At 38.4% G+C, this 18,338-nt stretch overlaps 4 protein-coding genes and 1 non-coding gene across 5 annotated transcripts; all 5 read right to left on the bottom strand.

Moving 5' to 3' along the window:
- Nucleotides 1-92: 92 nt before the first annotated feature.
- Nucleotides 93-623, bottom strand: LOC121809143. The gene has a single exon (XM_042209685.1). It carries the CDS (start codon nucleotides 621-623, stop codon nucleotides 93-95), a length of 531 nt encoding a protein of 176 aa, XP_042065619.1.
- A 1,731-nt stretch (nucleotides 624-2,354) lies between these two features.
- Nucleotides 2,355-2,426, bottom strand: TRNAP-UGG. The gene has a single exon. It is a non-coding gene; the product is annotated as a tRNA-Pro (tRNA).
- A 218-nt stretch (nucleotides 2,427-2,644) lies between these two features.
- LOC121809696 (F-box protein At3g12350-like) lies at nucleotides 2,645-5,279 on the bottom strand. Its single transcript, XM_042210453.1, has 2 exons — nucleotides 4,246-5,279; nucleotides 2,645-3,273 (listed from the first exon to the last, which is right to left on the bottom strand). Exons 1-2 carry the CDS (start codon nucleotides 5,074-5,076, stop codon nucleotides 2,806-2,808), a joined length of 1,299 nt encoding a protein of 432 aa, XP_042066387.1. The 5' UTR covers nucleotides 5,077-5,279; the 3' UTR covers nucleotides 2,645-2,805.
- A 1,061-nt stretch (nucleotides 5,280-6,340) lies between these two features.
- Nucleotides 6,341-9,128, bottom strand: LOC121807239 (exocyst complex component EXO70I-like). Its single transcript, XM_042207457.1, has 3 exons — nucleotides 8,217-9,128; nucleotides 7,546-8,145; nucleotides 6,341-7,048 (listed from the first exon to the last, which is right to left on the bottom strand). Exons 1-3 carry the CDS (start codon nucleotides 8,988-8,990, stop codon nucleotides 6,398-6,400), a joined length of 2,025 nt encoding a protein of 674 aa, XP_042063391.1. The 5' UTR covers nucleotides 8,991-9,128; the 3' UTR covers nucleotides 6,341-6,397.
- Nucleotides 9,129-15,498: 6,370 nt separating this feature from the next.
- Nucleotides 15,499-16,449, bottom strand: LOC121809142. Its single transcript, XM_042209683.1, has one exon. The coding sequence runs from the start codon at nucleotides 16,447-16,449 to the stop codon at nucleotides 15,499-15,501; it is 951 nt and encodes a 316-aa protein (XP_042065617.1).
- Nucleotides 16,450-18,338: the final 1,889 nt, after the last annotated feature.

Here is an 18,338-nt window from a genome sequence, read left to right as displayed (position 1 = left end):
AATTAGTTATGAGTGAGAAGATTACATGACATAAACTAACTACACTTCAACTAACACACAAAATTATCTTCAACACATATCACATCAAAAATTCAAATTACATTTCTCCTTCCAAAAATCAGGGGAACCAAATACCATACAAAGGTGGTGCAAAGAATCGCAAAGGATCTTCCACGAAACGCCACAAACACTAAAACCATCATCACACCAAAACACAAGCTTCCAATATTCCATCTCTTACACATCATCATCTTCTCTCCTTTTTCTTCTTCTCTCTCATCACATATTTCTTCATCCCTACTTGATGTTGTAGAGTTGTTAATGGGACCAAATTCGAGGTGGCTATTGTTGTTGTTCTTGGCTCTCACAACGACTGGCCTCACGTTCTTGAAGCTGTCGGAGTAGACAAATCGAACAAAAGATACTTCCTCCGCCCCAATCTGATTGTATATCTTCTGCTTCTCGCCCTCAAGATGAGCTAAAAGTGTGTGAAATCTGTCTAAGCCGCGCTCTGCATAAGGGTTTCTCCTTGTGTTCTTGCTCCTTTTCGGAGTCGAATGTGGGCTTTCATTCTTGTCCCTGTCTTCATCCCTTATAAAGCTTCTTCTGCCACAGATGAACATGTAAAAGATTGATCAGGGCTTTATTTCTTTTTATTTTCCTTGTTTTGGGATGAGAGTATATGTTTGGATTTTACATATGTTGGATTAATGGATTATATCATAGAATGTATACGCGTATGTTGACATAATTAATTTTCGAGGAATTAAAAGTCTTGAAGCAAGAATTAAAGAGTTTTGTGGAAGTTTCATACAACATGTTTTGGATTCGTATAGTTGACTTGTTGGGGGGGGGGTGACCAATGGAATTAATTAAAAAATAATGACATAGCTAGAATATTTCTCTCAAAAGAAAACAAAATGACATAGAATAGTTACTTGTGATTCAAGCAAAGTTTTTGTATATGATTTGTTTAATCCTAGATTTATATAGTTAGTAATAGTAGCTGTTTTGACGGTTAATGAGTTTTTTTAAAAAAGGATTAACGATCAAATCTATTTTTCTCACACGCGTTTTAGATGGTAGGCTTAAATATAAAAAGTTTGAAGTTTTCGTTTGCACAATAATTTCTCAATACGAGTGAAAAACATAGAATATCGAATTAAATTATTCTCAGTGTCTCGTTCAACAGGATTTAAATACTTGCTAGGTGCTGGTGTCTCAATTAAATGATGACGTTACTTGCACTGAATTGTGTATACTATTCTTTTATACTAATACTACTACCATAATTTGGCAACTTGAAAAAATTAACCCAACTGAAATAACTATGAACTCATTTTCTATTTAGAGTAAACAAAAAAGAACAAAAACTAGTTAAAAAACATTGTAACATAATACAAATACAAATCCTAAGACGTGATCAATTACTAACTAATTAGCAATCTAAAATTAAGACTAATTTTTATCCATTAGATTAGGAGATCTAGTGGTTGATATAAACACAAGTAGATTATATTTTAAATTTAAATAATTATTAAATAAAACTAAAGGGTTTTAATGTCAATTTTCTCTTATTAAAATTATCTCAAAACTTTAAATTTACGCAACTCACTTGATTTAAATTATTTTTTCGCAAAAAATATAGTCCCTCCGTCCCTCTGTGGTAGAGGTGTTTCATTTTCAACACTTGTTTTGAAAAAAATATAATAAATAGCTAAAGTGTAAAAAAATAAAGTAAAAAAGAGAATAATATAGTTAAGAGCATTCTCTATATTATTTTTTCACTTATTTTACATTTTCTCTATTTTAATTATTTATTATTATTTTTCCAAAACAAGTGCTGAAAATGAAACGCATCTACTACAGAGAGACGTAGGGAGTATCAAATTAAAGGTAATCTAATAAGGATTCTAACGAGATCTCAATTGCATATGTTCCGACGACGTTTGGATGATGAAATTTGATGATTTTTATTTAAGTTTTCGTCTATGTTGATAAGCAGATTTTTATCAACAAATACATCAAAAAATCTCAATATAATGTATGTAAATATATCTAAAATCTCAACATAATGCATGTAAAATCTCAATAAAACTGTGTTGATATTTTCGTGTACTTGTGTTGAAATACTCATGTCATTGTGTTGATATTTGTACATGTCATTGTGTTGATATTTGTAATACACTATGTAGATATAAAAAAAACACGAAAATTATGATACGATAATAGAATGATATCATCCACTCATTTTGGATTATGATGCTATAAGCAATAGAAGATGACCCTATAAATCCTCATAGCAAATGGAAAAGCTAAATCTAGTAAAAACTATAACTATAATACAAAAAAGAGGGGCATTCCGAGAATCGAACTCGGGACCTCTCGCACCCAAAGCGAGAATCATACCACTAGACCAAATGCCCTCTTTTGGTAGTCGATTTTGTATAAACTATCATATAGTACTAATTTGAAGTCTCTGCTTTGATTTTTAATCTTTTGTACTCCATTCATTAATCTTGATTTTATTGAGCAAACTATTTGATATGCACATTCTCCGACAGACTAAAGCAAGTTTAAGAGTTTACATATACTATCTATACATACTTGTCTGTAATAAGTATGAACATACAGATCCACCAACTTAATAAAGAATTGAATGATCATAAGCAAATCAACAACAATGGCTACACTGCACGGCAGCATAACTCTATTACAAATATGTACAATGGAGTTGTTCCTCCTATTCTATTCAACTCCTAGGAAATTATCCTAGTATTTATTTGCTAATCCAAGATGGAGGTCTCAACAACCATTGCTAGGTTCCACTGTATCAAGAAGGTGACCATTTATAGCAATACGCTTGAGGTCGATAATGTAGTCGTCTCGTAGAAAACCAAACCCAAATGTCCCATTTTTGTACTGCCAGATCCTTCCTTCCACCTGCCTAGGATTCACGGTAGTCCCGACTAAGTCTGGAATAACCAAGTCATAGCTCGAGTTGATGTAAAGCATGTGAGAGACAACTCCATTATCTGGAGTTGAAATAATTTCCTGGCTTTCATCTGCTGGCCTAAGGTGCGCCCGGCAATTGTATATGTCATCCTCTTCAGGAGAAAGAGGAGAGTCGAAGAATGCCAGACTTGGGGTCCAGAATATTGGGCCGTGGTAAGTCAGAGGCCTATGAAAGTCCCCCACCTTCCTGCAAGCTATACCCCCAACATCGTCATAGCTCACTAGATAGAAATCCAAGCTCATGTCATCACAAATACCCTGCACGGTGCACCAAACCATAATTAAAACTATATTATGTTGTCAAATCAGAATGCTCAGTCACAAAGAGCAGGTTCATAAGCACATGGTATGCGATAAGACTGGCCAATTGGCCATCGGTGATACAAGTCAAACTGGAGAAGTTTACATATTTCTACTATCAATAACCACCCAATAGCAGTTTCTGAGATAATAAGCATGGCATAGTGTTGACATTACAGGATTAAAAATAGATGAAATACACATATAATAACAAGTATGCATCTTATCTAGATCGTGTTAGTTTAGAAAACAGTATGATTGCATATGATTATGGTTTTACATATGAAGCACACGGATAACTTCTAACTCAACATATTTGTTTTAGACTTTACTTAACATCAGAATATCAGAGAAACAACGGCCAGGAGCGCATAACCATTAAGGGTCGTCCTTTGGCTCAACCTTCACTTTGTATCAGATAAGCTACAGAAAGATGCATACACTCGCATTTACCTCTTTCAATGGGATGCAAATCAAGCCCAACTATCAGAGATTAATTCTAATCCTACCTCTTTCAATGGCAAGTTAGCTCAAATTACATAAATCATCAAAGGTCTTGAGATATCTTAAAGTTCCAACTTCCAATCCATCTTTATGAACAATGGATAAACCAATCAACCAATACTATTTTATCTATCTAGGCTAAACCTCAATTGTAAATGCCCCCTACATGCATACCACAAATCATCACTTAATCAATCACTAATAATGCACAGTCTAACCCAATTCAAAGGACCAAAAGGCAACCAGCCATATGAAGAAGCTCTCAAGGATTTAACACTAAAAACAAACTGAGCAAGAACACTGAAAGCATTTATCCTACAAACTTTTACCATCAAGCTCAACTGTCAGAGACTAATTCTAATAAAATTCGCACTAGCTATAAATGATCAGAGCACAAAACTGGAATCTTGATAGAGATGAGAATACCTTCCACAGGCCCTGCAATGGGCGAGAAGGTTTGGGTGAGCAATTGACAATCTTGACAAAATTCTCAGGCTCCCATTTCCTCCTCCCCTGCCTCTGCTTCTCTTTCTCCCTCCTCCTCTGCCGCCTCGAGGATGGGCTCGTCTTATTCGCCAGATACTGATAAATCTCCTTCATCTGGTCCGGTGGCGACCCGTACACTTCATCAGACACCTCACCTCTCAAATTGGGCGAGCTCGGATCCACATTGACCTCCAAATTCTCCTCCACCACCACATGGCATTCCCCAATGAAGCTCACATTCACCTGAATCAACTCACTCTCTGAAACCCCCAATTCTGCCATGACCAAATCTTCCGCATTCACCTCCGCCCTCCCCTCCGGATCAAGGTAATTCAACATCTCCCCTCCGGGGGCAATGCTCATCCACAGAAAGGGCTTTTTTATCACTCCGTAACCCATGTTCTTCGATGGCGAAACCCTGGAACCGGTGATGTAGAACGGCCCCCACTCGAAGAACACCAGCGGCGGCGGGGAGGGGGTGTCGCCGAAGCGGCGCCAGAAGCCGATTAGAGCGTCGTACTCATCGAGGACGAGGTAGAGGTGCTTGTAGGAGATCTTACCCCCGCCCCATTTGTTGATTAGGGTTTTGGATCCCCATCGGCGGTGGCAGAGGGAGAACCAGAGGCGCTGGTCGTGGCGGTAGAGGGCTTCGAAGCGCTTGCAGGTGCAGGCGAACGCTGCCAGATCAGAGGGGTGGAGGAACGAAAGCACGCAGAGCTGCACGTCGTCCGGGAAATCGCCGAACGACAATGGAATCACCTCTTCGATCATGATCGAAATTAAAACCTAAAAATCAAAATTCTTTATTTTTCCTTTTCTTCTGCGACTGGATGCAACGATTATTGAATCTTTGAGACAAGAGATTGAAATTGTGGGACTGAATTATAGGATTGTAGTTGATTTTTGATTGGGCGAAGAATGTGGAAGAAGCGAAAATGGCGGATTTTGTCAAGATGGTTTTACGTTTTTATTCCCTGAGCTCTGCAGAAATCTGGAAACGGAAGCCTGAGCTTAAAGGGGTAATACTGTAATTTCGTACCAAGCTGGAGATGTTCTACTGGAATAGTACAAATTCCATTTAATAGAATTTTCGTTTTTCTTTTTTTTAGCACGCAAAATTAAATTGGGGTATATTCTTTATATTGAGTACACGATAAATTCGAGTAAACGTGTATTGTCATAATAGTAAAAATAACCATTATATGCTCACATTTGTCTATATTGATAAAATCATAATAATATGTCTCACAAGTCAATAGAAAAATATTTCTTTTTTACTAGTGTTTTGTACGCACTGATGCATATATTTTATATGGATTTTAGATCTTTGGCTACAAACATTTTCATTCTACCGATATATAGCTCATTATCATTATTAAAAAAATTCTACTACGACTACTATATAAGTTTCAAATGAGTCAAATTATATGTTTATCCACATTGGCAATATCAATAATATCATATCACGGTTTCAAATGAGTCAAATTATATGTTTATCCACATTGGCAATATCAATAATATCATATCACGATGTCTACATTGATAGTATTAATTAGGGATAAATATATAACTCATATAAAATGTTTGACCTTTGTTTCAGATTAGTACAAAAAGTTTGAAGTTTATATAAATCATACAAAAAGTTTCATTCGAGTTTCAATTTAATACATTTTGTTATATGTGTTTAAACGGTGTTAATTTTTTACTTATTTGACGTACAAACCATAAAAAATGATGATATTTGTTGTACTAATATAAAACAATCATAAAACTTTTTGTACCAATGTGAAACAATGATGAAACATTTTGTACTTTATATAGACAAAGAGTTAACGTCATTTAAACACATATAACATAATGTACTAAATTGAAACAAACATGAAACTTTTTGTATGATTTATATAAACTTCAAATTTTTTGTACTAATATGAAACAAATGTGAAACATTTTGTATGAGTTATGTATTTTCCCCTATTAATTAATACTAGTAAAATATACATTACATATAATATGAAAATATATGAAGATGTCACAAAAATTTATCATACACCACCACATTGCAAATTCTATTACATATATTGATAAAATCAAATTACTCATCACCATCAAATTGAGACATCGACCGTGTCTGCTCGACTTGAACACCACCACCACCCTCAAAAATCTGCCTCAACGACGATTCAATCGACTCTGGCGGCCGGCAATCCTCAACCACAGCAGCTAAAGCCGGCATATTTGCATCATAAAATTCCGTATACACAGGCAAAACAAGCCTCAAAGTAGCCTCCTTAATCTGATCCCTCAAATCCGCATCATACACAATGTTGTAGCTACTAATGTGTCTCTCACACATCTCATCAAATCCATTCATAAACGCCTCCACCTTGTTCGCTTCACCGCCTCCGTCGTCGCTCTCTTTCTCTAGCAACCTCACTAGACGACCCCACGCTAGCTTTTGGTATAAGTAAGCCGACTCCTCGGCCGCGTTCCTGTACCTCTTCTTCATGTAAGCCTCTCCCAACAGCTTCCCAAGCTCGGTGTTTCGAGTCCTCATGTATATGTACCAATACGTGTTCATCAGGAATATTTGCGCCACCACTTTGTCCTTATATCTCATTTTCTTTGACTCGATGTTCCTCTGGATCGCCTCCATCACATTGGAAATCGCATCTCTTAACAAATCCCCGTCGTTTTCAAGGTCGGAGAGGGTCCCTCCTTTCCACAACTGTTGTGTTCTAAGCACCTGTGGAGGGCCCGTGACATAACCAGAAATATAATTTAGACGAATTTAAAATGCAAAATTCGTTTAAAATAATAAACTATGTGATAATTACACCATTTGTCCAAAGTTGATCGAGACGTTTTTTTGGGCACGAGATTTTAAAAGTTGCTGTCTAAAGGATAAAGTAACGATAGAATTACGTATAAGAGAAAAATAGTAAGTAAAGTAAAGCTTTTTGCCTCAATCGAAATATGATTCAACTAGTGACATTTGTTTGGAATTTGATGAATTGAGATATCTGGAAACACTTGTATTATTTCTTTAGTCAAATTCCAAGTGGAGTCTTAGTCTATTTCTGTATTCTTTCTAGATTCAAAACAAAATCACAAATCAAATAGATTCATAGGTTTGATGCCTTGTCTACAACTCATGTTTGAAAGAAAGATTTGGGACGGAGATATTATAAAATAACCAAATAAAATCGGTAAAACCAAAAAAATAGTTTTAAAAAAAGGTACCTTCTCCATGGGGGAGCTGTAACTGTCGACGGCGAGGTTCTTGAGGTAGTTGACGGCGTACCTAACAAGCTTCGGCACCGACCCATCCACGGGCGGCGGCAGCCCGTCTTGGCTCCCCTCAATCTGCAACCCCAGCTCCCAAAACACCCTCGTCGAGGCGTGGACAAGGAGCTTCTCGAGCTCCCTGAAGCGGGCGCAGATGTCTGCGCCCGCTTCACCCTCGAACACCTCCTCAAACTCGGGCTTGAGGGCTTCGAGGGAATCAAACATGTCGAGGAGCTTGAAGAGCTTCTGCGGGGCCTTGTCGCTCCTCGCAACTCCCTCGCCGAAGCGAAAGAAGACGGCCATGATCTTGTCGGCAATCTTGATGAAGCACTCCGGCCAGATCGCGCCGCCCATGAGGCCACCGAGTACTCTGCGGCAGAGACGCTTCTCGGAGACGAGGACGGCTTTAACGGCGAGCTCTAAATGCTGCATCCATAGAGAAATGGAAGTTTCTAGATCCTCCCATTGCATTTCGTCTATTTCTTCTGGTGTGTATCGTCTGAGATAGTCCGGGTTTAGTCGCATTAGAGCCTTCGCTGCTCTTCTGTATCGAACCTGATGATGAAGCGCAACTCAGTTGATAAATATCGTTACAGTTTCGATATGAGTCATTTAATTAATTTTACCTTCACAAACATATCAATGCATATATCCAAGCAATCATTGGCAGCCAACGTGAGAGAAATCTTCTCCAAAACCTCAATCTCCATCTCCGTCCCCAAACCCTCGCCGTCGCGATGCCTGATTCCGAGCATCAAAGCCTCGTACTCATCCTGCAAATTCAGCAACGCCTCATCAAGCACCCCATCGAACCTCATCGCATCCACTTCCGCCTCGCACAGCGCCTTGAGCGTGGCCAGCGTCTCCCTCAGCCTTGCCGTGGTGTACGGATCCGCCGCCTTGGTCCGGCTAAGAAACTCCACCACCTCCTGCAGCTTCTGGATTGCCGGCTCGCTCTCCTCCCCGATGGCGCCGATCGCAGCGTCGAGCCGGTCCACGCAGCCGACGTACTCGATCAGCTTGGCCAGCCTCTTCTTCGGGCTCTTCTCGGGGAACAGCTCCGAGGCCATGTCGAGGAGGAGGCGCTGGAGTGACTCGGAGGCGGTGAAGCTGGAGAGGAGGGCGAGGGCGGGGGAGACGGCGCGGTTGATCCTTGTGTCGAGGGCTTTGTTGGCGATGGAGAGGGATTGCAAGGGGGCGACCGTCTTTGATGAGATGGTTAGGCTTTCTTGGATGGTTTGGAGGTTTTGGTGGATCTTGTTGTAGGTTGAGTCTATGGTGACACATTGGTTGAGGATGGATTTCAGATCCGAGCATGCGGTTTCGAGCTTCGTTATCGCTTCGTCGTCTTCGTTGATGGCCTCCATTGCAGCTGTGTGCGCGCGCGCAGTGTTTTCCATGTTTTGTAGGGAATGTTGGATGAAAGGGAGAGGCGGAGTTTGAACCCGAGACACCTGTACTTACATACGGCACAAGGAGAAATGATCGAGAAAAAAGTAATTAGAATATTGGTAATAGAAATATGATTAATATTTGTAGTGAGGAAAATCTAACAAATTATTGAGGCCATATTTATTGTAGGGGTTTATTACTAAAATAAGTATTGTGTTGAGTGATGAAGGGAGTAAGAAATACATGAGATAAAAAAAAAGTAACATGCGCAATATTAGTGTGTAGTTTTAGTTTTGTAATTTAGAAACGGCTATCTTATTAATTGGCTCTATATTGTTTATAGGCAAGAAGACGAAAAGGACGTTTTCAACGAGCATAGACTTTCGATGCAAACCACAAATGGCATTGTGGAATGGAATATGACAAACGATGTATTCGGAGAGTTCGAATATCACAGCCGTTGAGGATTGAAAGAGTCCAAATTGGTCACGTCTTGTGTTGATTTGCAATTTTATTTTATTCTTTTGAGATAGGATTTAGAAATTCTTTTTAGGGTAAAGCTACGTGGCCATAATGTGGCTGGCCATAAATGGCATTTCAGTAAATATAGGTATATTTGGATATTAATAATTTAATTGTCTCATTTAATGTTTAATTCAGTTGACAATACTATCCTTAGTCTTTAATTGTAGTTTCTTTTTAATTTATTTATTCCATTCTTTTTTTAGAGTAATTTGTTACTCAACTTTTTTTACTACTTTGTTTTTATTTTTATTATAGTATAGCATTTTTAGGAATAAAGAGGGAGAAATTAGTGAGTAGGTTGTGATGACTATGTGGAATTACATTTTCTTATTAGTGAGTAGTCTGTGATATAGTAACACCAAGGTTAAATGTATATATATTATATTTAAAATTAATTATAAATTTTAAAATATAGTAAATAATTATATTTGAATTATTTTGATAAATTATTATTATTATTATAGTATCAATTTCACAATAAATTAACAGTAAATTAATCTATAGTATAACTATTTGAATTGCTTTTATATCAATACACTGTTGTATTTATATGTAGTACTAGTTTTACCACCCGTGCTATGCACGGGACAGAAAATTTTTAAATAATAAAGATACGTTAATAGCTAAATATATTAAAATAAAGTATATAAAGTAAATAATCACTAATAAAGTATATAGAGTAAATATTTCGGCTGCCATATAGAGTAAATAATATATAGTATAATTAAATTATTTTATTAAACAAGTGAATTTAAACATAAATACTCACTAATAATAGAATTAAAAATATCAGGAATATATTTATTATGATTCAAATTTAATTATTCAGTACATACTATTAAATAATCTGAATAATTTTTGTTACCTCATTTTGTATAATCAAAATATGTACGTGTTTGATTACAAATAAGTGCATGTTGATTACTAAATAATTTTATAATAATTAAAGATTAGAATAGTTAAAATTGATAAAAATAATTAAATTACGTAACTAAAGTGTATTGTTAAATACTCCATATTCTACTACTACATAAGTAAATAAATACTCCATATTCTACCACATAAAGTATTTAATATTTGAGGATAGATTAGTCTTTAAAAAATTGTTACCCTCTAGATGCATCAATTTCAACTATTAAGCATTAATTGCACAAAAGTTTAATAATATTTTAAAATTATGGCTGGCCATAATATGACCATTTAGCATCACCCTTCTTTTTAACATGATCAAGGATGGTGTTTTTAGTAGTAGTATTTCCTAATTTTGGGGTGGTAAACTTCCAAAAAAAATAATAAATTGTGTGTTAAAATAAAATGTCAACATTTTCAACGAATACAGACTACTATTTAAATGGAATGAAGACTAAGGTCTTATCCGTCCCTTAACCGTCTCTTAAATTACTATTCTTGGGCCACACTGTACTTTTTCACTCTATCTCTTAACTAAGGGACGGAACCTGCAACCCTCCATCTCTTATCTCTTAAATTACTATTCATTCAATTTCATTTTTTATTTTTATTTCCAACAAATTCAATTAATAAAAACACACTTTATTAAATAAAATAAAATTACATCATAAAATTCGTAAAATCCTAAAAAAAATTAAAAATACATTATTTAATAATTTCCCCGCCAAATTTTGCCCAAATGTGCGCCATTAGATCATCTTGGAGTTGGGCATGGGCGGTAGAGTCACGTGTCCTTGCCTGAATAGACAACCGTTCTTGTATAGACGGATGCACTTCACTGCGAGGCGGACTACTTGCGGTAGAGCTTCCGGGGGCTTCAGGGTCGAACCAATTTCCCGCCTCAGGTCCTTCGTCTTGGACAATCATATTGTGCAAGATTATGCACGTATACATGATGTCGACCATACTCTCCATGAACCACGTACGAGTTGGGGCTTTGATTATGTTGAAGCGCGCTTGGAGAACCCCGAACGCCCTCTCCACATCCTTGCGAGCAGCCTCCTCCTTCTGCGCAAAAAGAGTCTGCTTTGCGTTCACAGGCTTGTTGCACGTCTTCACGAAGGTTGGCCACTTCGGATAGATGCCGTCGGCAAGATAGTACCCCATTTTATACCGCCAGTTGTTAGCGATGAAGTTGATGGCCGGCGCTTTACCATCCAAAACTTCGGCGAAGAGGTCGGATTGGTGGAGCACGTTTATGTCGTTGTTCGATCTGGGGACCCCGAAGTACGCATGCCAGATCCATAGCCGGTAGTCGGCAACGGCCTCGAGTATAACGGTGGGGTGGGTGCCTTTGTGGCCGCTAGTGTACGGCCCCCTCCACGCCACATGGCAATTCTTCCATTGCCAGTGCATGCAATCGACGCTGCCAAGCATCCCGGGGAATCCGTGCACTTCTTCGTGAAGGTGGAGCAGTAAATGACAATCTGTCGTGCTTGGCCTCCAGAGAAATTCGTCGGTGAAGACTGCCTGGACGCCTTTGCAGAATTGGATCAAGCACATTCTCTCAGTGCTTTCTCCAATGTGGAGGTATTCGTCGAACACATCCGCCGTTTGTCTAGTCGCAAGTTGACGGATTGTTGTAGTACATTTCTGCAGCGTCGTATGGCTGGGACGGCCGACGGCGTCGAACCTTTCTTGGAAGAACTCTTCCCGGGCTGCCAATGTATTTGCGATGTGGAGAAATAGCGGTTTTCGCATGCGGAAACATCGACGGAAGTAGGTATCTCCCCAAACCGGGTTATCACTGAAGTAGTCGCGGACTAACCTTGCGGCGGCTTCCTCCCGGTTACGATGGATGTAAGTCCGGGAGCGTCTTTGGGGCGGCGCGGCTTCCTCCGCCTCCCAGCGTCGATCTTCTTCAAGTGATTCTTACATTATTCGACGCATTTGCTCATATGGATCCATTAGATCGATTAACTTTGGGGGAAGAATAAAAGAGTTGATTTGAGATGAAAATTGGAGTTGAAAGAGATATGATTTGAGAAGAATAGATGTGTGTTTGTGTGTGAAATGAAGATGAAATAGGAGTATTTATAGAGTAAAAAATAAAAAAAATAGGAAAACGGTCGAAAAACGGTAATATTACCGTTTTTTGAATTTTAATTTTTTTTATTAAATTTGAATTTTTTTAAAAAATGATTTATTGTGTCAGCTTGACGAAACTCACTCGCGGGGCGGCGAGTGGGCGTCACGCAAGGCGTCGGAGCGCGCCACGTCGCGCGCGCGTGGCGAGACGTCTCGCGGGCCGTCTCGGAGAGACGGGTGTCCCGGTGGGCTGGGGACGCGACGGGACGCTGCAACGCGTCCCGCGCGGGTCTCGTCACGGAGGAAAGGGCTTCGAGCCACCCGCGTAACGCGTTGCGGGTGGCCTAAAAGTATCGGCGGCAACGGTGGTATATCCACTGAAAGGAGAAAAGGAAATGGACTGTTTTGGGCTCTAGGACTTCATACCAGGAAAGGAAAAAAAAAAGGAAATGGGCTTAGGATGCAGAGCCCATTGTTAATTAATGGCTAACAATCGAATGAAATCATGATTTTCTTTTTATATTTCTTTCTTATAATTTTTTTAAATCTTTTTGAAATTTGGTTAGTCGGCTGTTTTATGAATTTTATTTAAGTGTGTCCTTTTTAATTGAAAAATATTATCTCCGTCCACCAAAAATAGTCTTAGGGGTGAACAATACAAGTTTTAATGCAAAACTGATAAATTAAGAGCTATTGAATGAACAAAATATGATCTACCTCATTAAAAGTTAACTTATTGAAAATAGAAAAATGTGACTATTTTTTTTATTAAAGGAATATATCACTATTTTTTCTAGGGCTGGGGAAAAATACCGAAATACCAAAATACCGGCCTTATCGTATCGAAAAAATATCGAAAATACCGAACTTTTGGTATACCGTGATTTTCGGTACGGTATAATACCTTACCGAAATATTTCTGCAAGGTAACGATATGAATTTTCATATACAACAGTATACCGCTTTATACCGAAGTTCGGTATGTACCGTAAATTAAGGTATATACCGTAAAATAAAAATTTAATAGTATAAAATATATTTTATATATTTTTAAAATTATAAAATTTATTGTGAAATATAAATATAATTATGAATAAAATATATGTAATATATATATTTTTTAAAATAAAATATAAATAATATTCTAAAAACTCAAATTATCTATTTTCATTGATGTTAAAAGTAAGGTATACCGCAAAAGTACGGTATACCGAACTTTGGTACCGTATACCAAAAATGAGGTACTGCATCGGTATGGAAATTGGTCATACCGAAAATAAGGTATACCGAAGTTCGGCATACCGAAAATTTTGGTAAAGTAAAGGTATGATTTGAAATTCGGTATACGGTACGATGGTTTCGGTAAGGTATACCGTACCTACCCACCCCTAATTTTTTCATTCTTTTTTCACATGTTTTCCACATAGTCAATTTATTTTCCCCCATTTTCGCTTTTGTTTGTGATTAGTTATAGGATATATTCATTTTAGTAATTATTTTTCATAAATTTTTTTATCCGGGCGCAAACCATGTTAAAAAGCTGTCTTTTCTTTTCCTTTTCCCTATAGGTTAATTTTAATTTGAATAAAAAGCTCGTCTTTTCTTTTCCTTTCCTTTTCCCTATAGGTTAATTTTAATTTGAACTGTATCATTGGTATTATAGTCTTATTATTCATTATTCAGTTGATTTTAAAAGATGCATGTTATAGCCTTTCCCACCTCTAAAGAGCAAATTGAAACCATAGTTTCACTCAAAAGCAGATGTCATATACTGATATATCGGACATGTAAACACCCAATTTCCGATAGTAGATCTGACGTTTTAAAGTTGGTTCCATAAATAAACACCCAAAATTCACTTGTAAATCTAACGGTGAAGTTGGTGATAACATCCAAAATCAGCCGATAAATCCCATCGGTGACATATTAACAGACAATAATTATATCCGCCAATATTCACTTGTACTTTTTCATGGAACAGCCGATAAAACGCATACATATTTTTGTAAGATCGCCCAATATTAGACCCCCAATAATATACTACCTAATAGTTTACATAATTCAACATATCACATGTATTCAGTATTTTGCCAAAATTCAATTCCACATAACATTTCGAATTCAAACCCCCTATCGCCTAATTATTCCACTTGTCCATCTCAATTAATCACAGATTCATTTTTTAATGATCCAGTGTTGATGCTAATGATCAATTAAAAAATTAATGGATATAGGAGTACAAAATTTCTGCACTTGTATTCCAAATCTTTAATTATCTAACACTTTCATGCACATTATCATCCGAATGACTACTCTCCATCCCACACATGACAAGTTGTCATGTATATTGACAAAACTACGTATACATTTTGCCATGTGTCACAAAAAATTAGAAACATTCATTTTTGTCACCCGCGTCGCCAAATAATTGGAATTACTTAATACTCCGTTAAACAAAATATTAATCAACTGTAGCCTCCATCACCAAAAAACTGTACTCCATTTTGTGCCTTTTTAATGAACTCCCAAAACCTGTACTCCCTATTACACAAAAATTCACTTTGTAATGTGATCATTTTCATGGAACAGAAGAGAGTGAATCTATTAAACCAATTTATCGCTAATAAATTTATTTATACAGATACCCCCAGAAAAGGTAAAGAGACTAAATTTAAATAAAAACAAATATCGATATAATTGGCTGTACAACATGCTAGCTACAATTAGCTGATTAAGCTTTAAGCACATCACATGTATTTTCCACTAATTTAAACTGCATAACGCACATGCACTTAACTAAAAGGCACCAACATATTAACAAAAATATCAACAAATTACAACATACTCCATCAACTACGATTTGGATGTAATGATGCCAGACGAAAAGATGATAGTCTAAGTATACATATGCTATAATGAAATATATACTTAATTCATAATAATAATCAACACCCTATAGCTAATTCCTATATCCTAATTAATTAAATATACAAATTACATAGGCGATTTATCGGTATCAAACCTCCACAAAAACTGGGAATCTTTAGTTTGGGTTTGGCACACCAATTTGACAGCGCTACAAGACGCATTTACGCACATCTTCTTCTTCCCTTGTCCCTCCCACTCTATCCTCACCGAGCACGTAAATGCCGCCGCCTCCCTCGCCCTCCTCCCCGCCTCCGCGTCCGGGAACCTCAGCGACACCTCCCCGCCTATCCTCCCCCCGTCCAGCCAGCAGCACTCCGGCTGCCCCACCATCTCCTTGTACGCCGAATTGCACATCCTCACCTTGTTTCCCGCGTCCGACACGATCGCCGGCCTCGCCTCCCCCTCCACCGCCTCCTCCACCCCCTTCGCCATGGACGAGCCCCGCGGATCTTCCGCGATGCTCTCCACGATTATGCTCGACCCCACCGGCCTCACCGGCCGGGGCGAGATCACCGCCGGCGCGGCCGCCGGCTCCGGGAGGTGGAGGTGGAGGTCGAGATCCTGCTGCTGCGGTTGAGGCTGTGCCTCGGCCGCAGCCGTGTTGAGATCTATGCCGCTGGCCTTTGGGGCGGCCGCGGCGCAGTAGAGGAGGGGGAGCGCGACGTACTCGGTGGTGGCGGTGGTGGTGTCGAGGGGGCGGGGGAAGGCATGCATGTGGGCCGGGGCGGGGTGGTAGGGGGGAGAGAGCCCCTGGAGGCAAGTTCTCGGCCTCTTCACGGACGAAGAAGCGGGCGAGAAGGGGGCAGTGCGGCCGCGCTTGCGGGTTCGAGTGGGCCGGGCCTGGAGATGGGCCCAGACGTTGCTTAAGTAGGGGGATTTGCGGATGCCGTTGGGGAGGGCGGAGGAGTCGGTGTCGGCGGCGGAGGAGGGGGTTTCCGGCTTGGGGGCGATGGGGCGGTAGCGGGACATGATCTCGGCCGTTCTGGCGGTGGAGTAAGGGTTGATGGTTTGGATCATTTTGTTTTATTATTATTATTTTAAATTTTCTCTCTCTCACTCTCTCACTCTGGGTAAGGGGAGAAAATGAGAAATGGTGTGAGGGAGGAATGAGGGGTGAGATTATAAGAGGGGAATGGACGAATGAGAAGGCGGCAAACATGAAGGTGGAGTGACACGTGGAATAGAGGGGTGGGTACGTGTGAGAGATGGAGACATGTGGGATTTCGAATACTTTTAAACTTACATGCAAGCTTACACTTAACACTTCCTTTTCTCTACTCTTTTTTTTTTCTTTTTCTTCCAAACTTTCACCAACCCAATTTAATTACAGTTGGTTAGGAAAGGTGCCCATTTTGTTTTCTTGTAATTATTACACTATATATAATGCATTTCATTTGTAAAGAAGATATAATTAAATTTTATTCCATTTTCAAAAATAAGTACTAGTAGTATCAAAGAAGATTTTTCATTTTACATTTTAAAAGTTGAAGGCTTAAAACGAGCTAAAAGGAATGACTAGAAGGTTGTACTACTAGCTAGCTTCAAGCAGAAAATAATTACGAAGTATTTTATACTTATTTCAACATGTGTTAAAAGGTTCCAATTTTGAATTGGGGAACAACCTAATAAATGCAGGTTATATCTGGGCCTTTTTATTTCTTTATGTACAATATACGTGTCAATTAATGCATAGGGATGAACTGATGAGGATTTGAGTGTATGCCTCAACTAACGTATATATTTTTATGCCTCAACATAGTTTTAAAACAAACAACTTATTTGAACGTTTTATTCATCACACTAAAATAGGTAAATGAAGATTTTCACCTAAGGCCATCCACGATTGGACGCCCTAAGGCGCGCCCTAAAGTCCGCCCTATGCACCGCTACGTCAACATTTTATCCTCCTGCTCTTCCACCTGCAGTGGGACGCCCTAAAGGGCGCCCTAAGCATTTTACTATTATTTTATTATTTAATTTAAATGTTTTCAAATACTATATATATGCAAACTTATTAAAAAAATACAATGGTTAACTAAAAGAATGACAAAAAATTCATTGATTAAAAAAAAAGTTACACGAGTTAGAAATAAAAAAAATGACTATCCACCAGAATCCATTTTATAGCGTAATTTGAGAGTTTAAAAGTTAATCAAAAAGTTACAAATGAAAAGTGAAGCTGGGGTATATATATAACAAAATTTTCGAATTTTAAAAAAATAAAAAAAACTAAAACACGTTGCGTCGTCCGCGCCATCGCCCGCGTCGCCCACAGTGGGCGGACGATGACGCGGACGATGCCCTATCGTCCGCGCTTCATCCGCGGACTAAGTGTCAGGCGCGGACGACCCATCGTCCGTCGTCCGCGGTGCCACAGTGGCGGACGATAGCGTGCCTGATATCGTCCGCCCTATTGTGAATGTCATCGGGCGCGCTATCGTCCGCCCCATTGTGGATGGCCTAAATCTATGAATCTTTTAAATTTAACTAATACTGTAAAGATAATTGTTTCCCAAAATGTATTGCACACTAAGTATTTACTTAGAATACTGATGTCCTAGTTTTATTTACTGGTCTAATTTAGTAAGTATATGTAACAAACATATATTCTAATTTATACAACGAATTTTAGCACATATTATTGACTCAATTTTGACAAATTAAATAGAGGGAATCAATTAAATCAAAGCAAGATGTTATTCAAAATTATACTACACTCAGTATTTATTTACCAGTATAATTTATATCACTCTCTTTTTATAGTTAGTCTAACTAAGAAGAACAAACATGCAGTCTTTAGCTGGAATACTACCGTTCGGTGATGAATATTACTCCCTCCGTCCCACTTAAGATGGATACGTTTTCCTTTTTAGTTTGTCCCAATTAAGATGATACATTTTCTTTTT

This window comes from Salvia splendens, chromosome 6, assembly GCF_004379255.2.
Source record: "Salvia splendens isolate huo1 chromosome 6, SspV2, whole genome shotgun sequence".
Lineage (NCBI taxonomy): Eukaryota > Viridiplantae > Streptophyta > Magnoliopsida > Lamiales > Lamiaceae > Salvia > Salvia splendens.
Note: the sequence above shows the minus strand (reverse complement) of the source record. Positions and strands in the feature narration are given on the sequence as shown.